This window comes from Aquarana catesbeiana, linkage group LG08 (genome assembly GCF_042186555.1).
Source record: "Aquarana catesbeiana isolate 2022-GZ linkage group LG08, ASM4218655v1, whole genome shotgun sequence".
Lineage (NCBI taxonomy): Eukaryota > Metazoa > Chordata > Amphibia > Anura > Ranidae > Aquarana > Aquarana catesbeiana.
Window position 1 is genome coordinate 50,501,377 of NC_133331.1, and position 13,036 is coordinate 50,514,412.

At 45.1% G+C, this 13,036-nt stretch overlaps 1 protein-coding gene across 1 annotated transcript in view; it reads left to right on the top strand.

The window, feature by feature from the left end:
- Positions 1 to 13,036, top strand: part of GFRA1 (GDNF family receptor alpha 1) — a 273,358-nt gene that overhangs the window by 171,692 nt on the left and 88,630 nt on the right. The window contains exon 4 of the mRNA XM_073595826.1: positions 2,742 to 3,078. Within this exon, the coding sequence (XP_073451927.1) occupies positions 2,742 to 3,078 (337 nt within the window). The remainder of the gene's footprint in view (positions 1 to 2,741; positions 3,079 to 13,036) is intronic.

Sequence of the window (13,036 nt, forward strand, 5' to 3'; positions counted from 1 at the left end):
GTTCTTACCGTGGTTCACTGGAGTTCCAAAGCCTTAGAAATGGTTTTGAAACCCTTCCTAGATGATGCATGTACATTACTTTGTTTCTAATCTGTTCTTGAATTTTTTTAGATTGTGGCATGATGTGTGGCTTTTTGTGATCTGTTAGCGTGCTTCACTTTGTCAGACAGCTTCTATTTATGTGATTTCTTGATTCAACAGGTCTGGGAGTAATCAGGCCTGGGTGTGGCAAGTGAAATTTAACTCAGCTTTCCAAAAAATTGTGGTTAATCACAGTTCATTCATGATTTAGCATGAGAGGGGACAATTACTTTTTAACATAGGCCAGGTTTTAACAGATTTTTCCCTTTTAATAAATGAAATAATAATTTAAAAACTGCATCTTGAATTTACTCGGGTTATCTTTGTGTAATATTAAAATTTGCTTGATGATCTGAATCATTAAGTGTGAGAAATCTGCAAAAAAAAATAAAATCAGGAAAGGTGAAAATACTTTTTCACAGCACTGTATGTAATTTGAGGAAAATAAGCTTCTTAGTTTACCATTTGCCAATAAAAAAAATGTCCCCGGATTTAATTTTAAAAATCTGGTCACCTTAATGTAAATGGCCTACACCTATAGCAAGAGCATTATTTAACTTTAGTCAGAGCTACACAGTTTGTTTTTATCCACACATCCCTTATCTCCATAGGCAGGTTTTTTGTAAAGGTGAACTATCCTTTTAAGAAGGTCGCCATCACCTTATAATATCCTGCAGGCTGTGGCCAGGGATGAGCGAAATTGAGTGTTTTTATTTCCCTGAAATTTCAACAATTTTGCCATTTTTAAAACTGAAATGAAGTAAATGTGGAAAGTGAAACTGAAGCGGCATTAGGGCCCTCTGATTCCTCCTGTACCAAATTGTATTGTAACTGTACTGTCAGTCTTCATTTTGTAAAGCGCTGCACAAACTGTTGGCGCTATAAATCCTGTATAATAATATTAAACCCAAAAGCAAAGATTTACTATATTACAGCTTACCAATTCTTAGATGTGATGGCTGCATTCGTTTTCTTTTTTAGACTTTCTTTCCTTTACCCTGGTGATCCGGCCAGTAAGTCTGTTTTTTTTAAACAGAACAAGCTTTCCTACAGATGTAACAGTTCTATTGTTGAGACAAACCATTTACCACCATCAGGGGTTCTTACAATGATCAGATTTTGTTTATTCATGTAAAAACTTTACCTCAAAAGGAAATTGACCTGTTGGTACCTTCATCCTTTTACTGATAGCAGTTTTCTGTTTTATTCATGGACATTTGACTATACATTGATGGTTGATGCTCATTATCATTTTCCACATCATCAGTGCCCTGATTACAGGAAAGCCTCATCAGTGCTACCAATCATTGCCTATAAGTGCCCACCAGTACCACCTATCAGTGCCCATCAGTGCCACATATCGGTGCCACCTATCAGTGCGGCATATTAGTACTACCTAATCAGTGCCCATAAGTGCCGCCTCATTAGTGCCCATAAGTGGCACTCAGTGCCCATTAGTGCCGCCTCATCAGTGCATATCAGTTAAGAAGAAAAATTACTTATTTACAAAATTTACTGACAAACTAAGAAAAACTGTTTTGTTTTTATTAAATTTTCGGTCTTTTTTCTTTTTTTTTTGTAAAAAATAAAAATCCCAGCAGTGATTAAATACCACCAAAAGAAAACTCTATTGTGTGAAGAAAAAGATAAAAAAATGTATTTGCGACAGCATTGAAAGCTTAAAATTGGCCTGGGCAGGAAGGGGGGCAGGAAGGGGGTGAAAGTGCCCGGTATTGAGGTGGTTAAACCAGCTTCAACATGCTTTTTCTTCAGCAATGGAGTCTTGCGTTGTGAGCGTGCATACAGGTCATGCCGGTTGAGTGCATTACTTACTGTTTTCTTTGAAAAAATTGTACCTGCTAATTCCAGGTCTTTCTGAAGCTCTCCACAAGTGGTCCTTGGCTCGTGGACCACTCTTCTGATGATTCTTTTTACTCCTCTGTCAGTAATCTTGTGAGGAGCATCTTGTCGTGACCAGTTTATGGTGGAATTATGTTCTTTCCACTTACGGATTAAGGTCCCAACAGTGCTCACTGGAAAATTTAGAAATTCTTCTGTAACCAATGCCATCAGTATGTTTTGCAACAATACGTTTGCGGAGGTCTTGAGAGAGCTCTTTGCTTTTACCCTTCATGAGATGTTTCTTGTGTGACACTTTGGTAATGAGACACCCTTTTATAGACCATCAGTTGAAATTAAACCAGCTGATATTAATTTGCACGGACAAGGGACAGCATTGCTTTCTAATTACTGAGAGATTTCATCTGGTGTCTTGGCTTTCCGTGTCTTTTTGCACCTCCTTTTCTTCATGTGTTCAGTACTTTTTCCCTGTGTCATTCCATTTTATTACACATAACTTCATTTCTGAACGTATTTGTTTTGGTTTCTTTGTATGTATGGATTTCATGAGTTGTTACCGACATGTCGGGAAAATTTCATGTTAATATCACCTTTAGAAATATATTTACCTAGAAAAATGGTGATGTCCTCAATACTTATTTTACCCGCTGTAAATGAAACTACCCCACAGGGGTACAATGGGGCACCGGATCCCACCTATAACTCTAGGCTATGTTCATCTTCAGGAATTGCTTCCTCATACAGGTTCTCTTTAGTTGTCAGGATCTCCATTGAATAATTCCTGTCTTCTCTTTTCACAGAGCCGATCATCTCCAAAGGGAATGACTGCCTGGACGCCGCGAAGGCCTGCAACCTGGACGACACCTGTAAGAAGTACCGCTCGGCCTATATAACGCCCTGTACCAACAGCATATCCAACGAGGTCTGCAACCGCAGGAAGTGCCACAAGGCCCTGCGCCAGTTCTTCGATAAGGTGCCAGCCAAACACAGCTACGGCATGCTGTTCTGTTCCTGCAAGGACACGGCTTGTTCAGAGCGGAGGAGACAGACGATCGTCCCGGCCTGCTCCTACGAGGAGAGGGAGAAGCAGAACTGCCTGAATCTGCAAGAGACCTGCAAGACCAACTACATCTGCAGGTACCCCACATCCTCTGCTCCTCTATGGGGGGGGTCAGGTGGACGGATTCATTTTAGTTTTTTCTTAAAGTGGTTGTAAGCCACGTTACCTTTTTCGTAAGGGTTAAAAAAAAAAAAAAAAAAACTTTATTTTATTTATTTTTTGCTTACCTGTCATGCAGTGTTGTCCTGGATTTAGATACTCCCCTGTCCAGTGGACATGTACCCAGTGAAGTGGCCTTAAGTAATACACAGAGATGAAACAAATCCTCCTACAGTGCCTTGCAAAAGTATTCGGCCCCCTTGAACTTTTTTAACCTTTTGCCACATTTCAGGCTTGAAACATAAAGATATAAAATTTTAATTTTTTGTGAAGAATCACCAACAAGTGGGACACAATTGTGAAGTGGAACGAAATCTATTGGATATTTTAAACTTTTTTAGCAAATAAAAAACTGAAAAGTGGTGCGTGCAAAATTATTCGGCCCCTTTACTTTCAGTGCAGCAAACTGACTCCAGAAGTTCAGCGAGGATCTCTGAATGATCCAATGTTGTCCTAAATGACTGATGGTGATAAATAGAATCCACCTGTGTGTAATCAAGTCTCTGTATAAAATGCACCTGCTCTGTGATAGTCTTGGGGTTCTGTTGAAAGCGCAGAGAGCATCATGAAGACCAAGGAACACACCAGGCAGGTCCGTAATACTGTTGTGGAGAAGTTTAAAGCCGGATTTGGATACAAAAAGATTTCCCAAGCTTTAAACATCCCAAGGAGCACTGTGCAAGCGATCATTTTGAAATGGAAGGAGTATCAGACCACTGCAAATCTACCAAGACCTGGCTGTCCCTCTAAACTTTCAGCTCAGACAAGGAGAAGACTGATCAGAGATGCAGCCAAGAGGCCCATGGTCACTCTGGATGAACTGCAGAGAACTACAGCTGAGGTGGAAGAGTCTGTCCATAGGACAACAATCAGTCGTACACTGCACAAATCTGGCCTTTATGGAAGAGTGGCAAGAAGAAAGCCATTTCTCAAAGATATCCATAAAAAGTCTCGTCTAAAGTTTGCCACAAGCCACCTGGGAGACACACCAAACATGTGGAAGAAGGTGCTCTGGTCCGATGAAACCAAAATCCAACTTTTTGGCCACAATGCAAAACGATATGTTTGGCGTAAAAGCAACACAGCTCATCACCCTCAACACACCATCCCCACTGTGAAACATGGTGGTGGCAGCATCATGGTTTGGGCCTGCTTTTCTTCAGCAGGGACAGGGAAGATGGTTAAAATTGAGGGGAAGATGGATGCAGCCAAATACAGGACCATTCTGGATGAAAACCTGTTGGAGTCTGCAAAAGACCTGAAACTGGGACGGAGATTTATCTTCCAACAAGACAATGATCCCAAACATACAGCAAAATCTACAAAGGAATGGTTCACAAATAAACGTATCCAGGTGTTAGAATGGCCAAGTGAAAGTCCAGACCTGAATCCAATCGAGAATCTGTGGAAAGAGCTGAAAACTGCTGTTCACAAACGCTCTCCATCCAACCTCACTGAGCTCAAGCTGTTTTGCAAGGAAGAATGGGCAAGAATTTCAGTCTCTCAATGTGCAAAACTGATAGAGACATACCTCAAGCGACTTGCAGCTGTAATCGCAGCAAAAGGTGGCTCTACAAAGTATTAACGCAAGGGGCCGAATAATTTTGCACGCCCCACTTTTCATTTTTTTATTAGTTAAAAAAGTTTCAACAATCCAATAGATTTCGTTCCACTTCACAATTGTGTCCCACTTGTTGGTGATTCTTCACAAAAAATAAAAATTTTATATCTTTATGTTTGAAGCCTGAAATGTGGCAAAAGGTTGAAAAGTTCAAGGGGGCCGAATACTTTCGCAAGGCACTGTACATAAGTTGTACCTGTTTATCTGCTGTCTTCTTTTCTTTACTGTACATCCGTTCAAAGTCCAGAATTTATAAAGCTTGTCTGAGCTGTCAGAAAAAAAAGGGGAGGAGAGCTGAAGTTACACTCTGCAGAGCTCAGTGAGGAGAGCTCTGAGAGCTGATTGGAGGAAAGGAACACACCCTCCCTTTACACAGCACACAGAAACAGAGCTGAGGCTGTGAATCAGCTGGAGGTCCTTTCCCTGTCACCATGTTTCTCTTGGTGTCAGGAAAACTTGTCAGAAGTGACTCATACTGATAGCAAAGGAAGGAGGCAGCTGACAGAAATGACACTTAGTGCTCTGGATTGAGACAAGTACACACTATAGAGTGATATGCTTTGTTCATATTTCGTGTCTGAAGTTTATAATCACTTTAAGGCGCAGATGGTTACTTTTGTTAAAAACATTTTCAGGACCAAATCTCAAATCTCAGGAAGTGTTCAGGACCCTCTCATCACAAGGTGGCCATTACCCTGGATTAGGGATGTGCAGAATGATTTTGATTGATTTTGTATTTTGCTCATTGAGCTTCTTGGTGAAATTCGCTTTAAAGTGTTACTAAACCCACAACAGTAAAATCAGTCTGTATATGCAGTAAAGCATGCTTGTTATACTCACTGTGGGTTAATAAGGGGTTAATCCTCCGCATTGTGTAAAAAGGCTGTTTGCTTCCGTCTTCTTTTATCCTCCCCTTCTTTCACAGTCCCCAATCCATCTGCTGATAGAACAAAGCTTTGGAGTCACTCTGCACATGCTCAGTTTGGTGTGTATTGCTAGAGAGTTTTTTTTTTCTGGGAGGGTGCATGTGATCAGCACAGGACCAATCAGCACTCTCCAGACAGAGGGGTTGATTTACTAAAGACAAATCGACTGTGCACTTTGCAAGAGCAGTTGCTCCAGAGCTTAGTAAATGAGCAGAAGCTCTGCTGACTTCCATCATCCAATCATATGCAAGCAAAAAAAGCTGTTTTTTTTTATTTTCCTTGCATGTGATTGGGTATTCTTTGCAAAGTGAAGGTTTACCTCATTTACTAAGCTCTGGAGCAACTGCACTTTGCAAAGTGCACAGTCGATTTGTCTTTAGAAAATCAGCCCCAGAGAGGGTCAGGGGTCCTGCTGCCTCATAGGACAGTCAGAGGAGAATGAAAACTCCTCCTACAAGCTTTAACCTGACACTGATAGAAGTCACAAGACTGCTATATACTGCTAAAGATAAAAGGTATTTAGCAGTTTATATTTACTAAAATAATTGCATTCCCATGTTCTGTGTACTGTGGGAGATCAGATATAGTGAATGCAGGGTCCTGGGTGTAGTAACACTTTACTTTTTTTATTATTATTATTATTTTATTTATAGGATGTGTATTTTTGGTATATTTAGGATAGTTTATTTTGCTTAAAAATCTTGCAATTTTGACCAAAATCAAGTAATTCCCCCATTCCCACCCTGTATCTGGCGTAGTCGTCAGTAGCTGTGATTGCTCCGCATGCTTAGTAATAATTTGACTCATTGTTGGTGTCCCCATGTCACCATATGATTAGCAGATGACGGTAATGTGATCCATATTGTTGGTCCCGCCACGTGAATAGAAAACAATCGTCACATATGCCTGACAGATCGCTCCGTACAGGAGCCAGGCGAGGCGCACCTTCATCAGCAGTGGGGATCAGTGACACCCGCCGGCTGATCGCTGCCATACATTTTCTGCAGATTAGGGTAATTGAAATGTCATGTTTTGCGTCTCTTGCCACCCGTCCCCTCTGCATTTCCAGCGGAAATCACTCAAAAAAAAAAAGCTTGGCGGCATTTCCCAGGGAAGCAGCAGAAAGGAGAACAGATTGCAGCGTCTGCAGCTTTTAGAGACGGAACATATTCATATGGAGAGTAATAGAGGAGATCTGGACTCTGCGAGCTGGAAGAGCCATTAAATCGAGTGTTTGACCCGAAATCCATACAGGAAAGAATTTTCCACATTCAGCTGGTGTGAATGTGAAGAGGAAAAGGAAGCAATGGAGTAGATTTACTAAAACTGGTGCACATAGAATGTGGTCCAGCTGTGCACAGTAACCAATCAGCTTCTAACTTCAGCTTGTTCAATTAAGCTTTGACATTAAAACCTGGAAGCTGATTGGTTACTATGCACAGCTGCACCAGATTCTGTGTGCTTTCGTTTTAGTAAATTTCTTTTAGGCTGGGTTCACACTAGTGCGGATTGGATGTGGGTTTCCACCGCATCCAGTTCGCACAGCAGATGGTGACTGGCTCTCTATGGAGCCGGTTCATATATCTCTGGTGCGATTTGCAGAGGAGTCCTTTGCGTCTTTTGGTCCATTTCAAGTCTGAATTCAGCCAAAAACTCGGGCTGAAATCAGACCTGAAACGGTGAATGAAGACGCACCGGACTCCTGCTGTAAGCCGCTGCGTGCTCATATGTGAACCCAGCCTTACTCTGCAATTGCTTTACATCAAACAATCGACTCCCAGTTCTAGTGCGATCCCATTCGCTTGCATGATGATGTCACCTGTCAAACGTATCGTGTCATTAAAATTGCCAGACTATTATTCAAAGCATCCTGGCTTTGGGAATGTTCACCCACCTAAGAAGCTCCACGTGTGCTTGTAGGTGAGTGGTCGGGGTAGCGTGGGTGGTAAACATTCAGGTCAACCACAGTTTTTTCCACCCCCTGGCTGCCCATGTGAAAGAAAACTGTCCCTGTGACAACAGTTCAACCCATTTCAAGGCCATTTATTTTTATTTTTGCACGTACATACTAAAATGCACATTTTGCACCTGAAAACAGAGACCCTGTAAAATAAAATGGCAGCAGTTGCAATTTTATCTTGTGATATTGGCGCTACTGCTACATCAATTGCAGCCACTGTGCCCATCAAGCACAGCCACTGAGCCCATCAAACGCAGCCACTGAGCCCATTAAGCGCAGCCACTGTACCTATCAATTGCCGCCAGTGTGTCCCATAAATTGCCGCTACTGTGCCCCATCAGTTGCTGCCAGTGTGCCTCATCAATTGCCGCTACTGTGCCCCATCAATTGCTGCCAGTGTGCCCATCAGTTGCCGCTACTGTGCCCCATCAAGTGCTGTCAGTGTGCATCGCCCGGGAGTCGGGACTTGCCTGTCTCACAGCGGGTCATGGTGGCGTCCTCCACATCCACGGTCCTTGATGTCTCCGGTCCTCTCTATCAGGCGTCCAATCACAGCACCTGTTATTTCAGCCAGTCGGGTGACAGGTACCCGAGCACCTGATTGGCTGAGAGGCAGGTCAGTGTTAAGCCCCATACACACGATAGGACAAACTTTCCCTTGGATTTTTGTACAAAGGGAGTTGGCCAGAAGTTTGTCTTGCATACAGACGACAGGACTTTTACAGCCAACTTTCACCATATCACGTGGTTTTTCAGCTCTTTACCACCACCCTTTGGTCAACTTGTGTATTGTTGTCTGATATTGTGTCAATCTCGCCACTTTTATTGGCGAGATTGACACCTTGCGAGCCGGGTTGACACTGGTGCCGAATCCGACTTGGATCCCCGCCAATGCCAGGCACTATGTTTGGTATGAATCTTGAGGGGGAACTCCATGCCAAATTTTAAATTAAAAACCGGCATGGGTTCTCCTCCAGGGGCATACCAGGCCCTTAGGTCTGGTATGGATATTAAGAGGAACCCCCTACGCCGAAAAAACGGCGTGGGGGTCCCCCCCCAATCCATACCAGACCCTTATCCGAGCACGCAGCCTGGCCGGTCAGGAAAGGGAGTGGGGACGAGCGAGCGCCCCCCCTCCTGAGCCGTACCAGGCCGCATGCACTCAACATGGGGGTGGGTGCTTTGGGGGAGGGGGCGCCCTGCGGGCCCCCCATCCCCAAGCACCTTGTCCCCATGTTGATGAGGACAAGGGCCTCTTCCCGACAACCCTGGGCGTTGGTTGTCGGGGTCTGCGGGCGGGGCGCTTATCGGAATCCGGGACCCACCTTTAATAAGGGGGCCCCCAGATCCCGGCCCCCCACCCTATGTGAATGAGTATGGGGTACATCGTACCCCTACCCATTAAACTAGGGAAAAAGTGTCAATAAAAAACCACAGTACACAGGTTTTTAAAGTAATTTATTAGGCAGCTCCGGGGTCTTCTTCCGACTTCGAGGGTCCTCTTCCGACTTTGGGGGTCTCTCCGGCGTCTTCTCCCGGTGTCCGCATCTTCTGCCGGCTCCACCGTCATATGATCATGACCACGCCCCCTTATGACCTCACAGTCCCAGCATGCCCCGGGACTGTGATATCATGGGGGGGCGGGGTCACCGCCTATATAAGTCCGTTGCGGAGCGCACAGAGACCATTCCGGCTGGAGAGAGCGTTGTGTCAACATCTCTGGAAGAGAAGAGGGAAGAAGACGATCCAGAAGTCCGGACCACCGCTGGCAAAAGAGCGCCAGAAGATAGCGGTGGAGCCGGCAGAAGATGTGGAAACCGGGAGAAGACGCCGGAGAGACCCCTGAAGTCGGAAGAGGACCCCCGAAGTCGGAAGAAGACCCCGGAGCTGCCTAATAAATTACTTTAAAAACCTGTGTACTGTTGTTTTTTATTGACACTTTTTTCCCTAGGTGAATGGGTAGGGGTACGATGTACCCCATACTCATTCACATAGGGTGGGGGGGCCGGGATCTGGGGGCCCCCTTATTAAAGGGGGCTCCCGGATTCCGATAAGCGCCCCACCCGCAGACCCCAACAACCAACGACAAGGTGCTTTGGGGTGGGGGGCCCACAGGGCGCCCCCTTCCCCCAAAGCACCCACCCCCCATGTTGAGGGCATGTGGCCTGGTACGGCTCAGGAGGGGGGGGGGGGCGCTCGCCCGTCCCCACCCCCTTTCCTGACCGGCCAGGCTGCGTGCTCGGATAAGGGTCTGGTATGGATTTTGGGGGGACCCCCACGCCGTTTTTTCGGCGTAGGGGGTTCCCCTTAAAATCCATACCAGACCGAAGGGCTTGGTATTCCCCAGAGGGGAATTCCCTCTCCCGCCCGCCGCAGTAGGAAAATGTGTTTCTCCTATTGCAGCTAGCGCGAGATGTACAGTACCCTGCTGCCGGGAAACATTCTCGCAGCTGCGTACTGTAGTTTGTACAAAAGTCCGATGGCTTTGTGTACACACGATCGGACTTTGCTCCATCGGACTTTTGTTGCCAGAAAGTTTGTCCGTTCGCACAGCCAACAAAAGTCCGATGGAAACTGAAAAAGTTTGTCCGATGGAGCGTACACACGGCCGGATGTTGCTCCAAAACAGCTAATTTGCATGTTTGTTGTCAAAAAGTCCGATCGTGTGTACGGCCCTTTAGGCTACTATCAGACTGGGGCGGGCTGGCGTCAGCAGTAAAGCGGCGCTATATTTAGCGCCGCTTTACCGTCGTTTTAACAGCGCTAATCGGCCACTAGCAGGGCGGTTTTAACCCCCGCTAGTGGCCGAAAAAGGGTTAAAACCTATTAGAGCCTAAGGCTCTAATCAGGACGCCTATTAGAGCCTACGGCTTTAATCGGGCGCTTCCAAAAAAACCCGCCGCTGTAATTCAGGTGCCCAGCGCCCAACAAGGGGCCAGACACCTGAATAGGGGGTGGCAGCAGCAACCATAGATAGATTTTTGCAATGCATGAATCTATCTATGGTGAGAGAGAGGTGACAGGAGAGAGGAGGCGGCGCTCCTGCGCCCTTTATGGACGCACCGCCACTGACTGCTTTTCAAATCTATATTTTAGTATAGAATGCACTCGAATTAACGACCTACAGCTGTTACAGGGTGGAAGCTATGCACAGGATCATGTGCATATATGTAGCGGTACCCCCGTAGGGGCTTCTAAGTGTTGTGGGCCACCTGTCGCCCCGCCCAGCCCTGCACATTGCTTCCTCTCTAATCTTCAGGCACAGCTAGCACAAAGTGGTTAGACCTGACACTGGTTCAGCCAGGTCTTAGCAATTTCCCTTTGCAGGCAGGGACCACGGGCCCCTATAGTGTAACAAAATAGAAAGTCTCTGGTGCTAGCTGCCCTACATGCGGCTACTGAGCCCAGTACCACATCTTCAGGCCCTGCCAGCCCTCCTGGCTGCAGCTGCCTTTCTCCACTGCCCATGTTTCCACAGTTCTCTCACCTGGTTCTACACCCATCTCAGACTGCAATCTCCCAGTCCTTTTCAGGCGTGTCTCCCCAGTCCTCTCAACTGTGCTTCACTCACCAGCCCTGCTGGCTGCGACCTGTTGTTCCTCCTTGGAGACTTGCCTGGCAGTGCTTTCTAAAGCTGTCCTCTCCTTGCTCCCCTTGGCCAGGACACCTCTGTGTGTTGTAGGAGGGTCCCGTCCGCGCCCGAGCCCAGGCCCAAGGTCACCTGGGCTGACCCTGGGTATATAAGGAGGCCTGCCCCTGCCAATCCAGGTTGGGGATTGGTCAGGGCTCTCTAAACCACCCCAGGCAGCTCCACCTCTCCTTTCCTCCTGTCTTTCCAGAACTTTTCAGCAAACTGTAGAAAGAAGAGGGAGGTCTCAGTGATGCTGCCTGTGAGTCACCAGCTGCTACCCTGAGCCCATCGCAGCCCAGATCAGATTCGGAACCCGCCGATCATCGCCAATACACAGAGAACTAAGATATGCCTATATAAACAAGACATATCTCAGTTCTGACAGGGGGGAAGGGATGTATTCTGTATCTCTGTAAAGCAGGGACTAAAATCGATCTCTTTCCATAGTAAAAGCAGCACAATGTGTATTCATATACACTGGCTAGGCACACAGTTAACCCTTTGACCGCCCTAGATGTTAAACCCCTTCCCAGCCAGTGTCATTAGTATAGTGACAGTGCATATTTTTAGCACTGATCACTGTGTTAGTGTCACTGGTTCCCGCAAGTGTCAAAAGTGTCAGAATGTCCGCTGCAATATCGTAGTAATGATCACCACCACTACTAGTTATAAATATATATATATATATATATATATATATATATATATATATATATTATACATAAAAATTCCATTCCCATAGTTTGGTTTACGCAAGCGTTATAGCATCTACAATCAATGGCTTATTGGGATTTTTTTTTACCAAAAATATGTAGCAGGGTACATTTTGGTGTAAATTTATGAAGAAATTAGATTTTTTTTAAAATGTTTTCATTGTATATGTTTATGTTTTATAGCAGAAAGTATAAAATATATATATTTTTTTTCAAATTTGTCGCTCTTTTTTTGTTTATATCGCAAAAAAAACAAAAACGCAAAGGTGATCAAATACCATCAAAAGAAAGCTCTATTTTTGGGGTGGGGAAAAATTAGTTGGGTACAGCGTTGCATGACCGCGCAATTGTCAGTGCTGTATCGCAAAAAGTGGCCTGGTCATGAAGGAGGGTAAACCTTCCAGAGGTCAAGTGGTTAAGTTTGGTGAACACAAGCACAATATAATATTAAAAATTTTGGTTAGTAGAGGTTATGTTGAGTAAGTAGATACCAAACATGTTAAGCCTCAAAATTGTCTGGGCTAGTGAAACAGTGAAAATAATACATAGAGACAAAGCTTCAAGGCCCTATTCACAACTAGTGATTTGGAATGGCAGACAGAATCGGCTTGATACTGCCCATGTTTCCAAATTGCACTAAAGTGGCGGCCAAATGTGCAACACATGTTTGGGTGGCATTCTTTCTAATGGTACCCCAAACGTGGTGCCGTGTTTGTCGTGCGTCAGAAACTCGTGGCAAAATGCGTGTGACAAAATTGAGTGAAGCTCTATGCCTAAAAAGGTGCAGGAGCTTCTTTTGTACGACACATGCACCTGAATGGGCTGCCATATTTGCAACAAGTGGAAATGTGTGTAAATCGCACTAAAAAAATTGCGAGCAGGAACATGCGTTTCTGCTACATGAGATGTGGATGGGGCCTAAAAGCCTTTACAGATCATCAGTTTAGAGTTAACAGTGAATGATGGTTCTAGAATTATTGCTCTCACTCCTGCATGTGTGGTAATACCTAATATGGGTGGCGCAA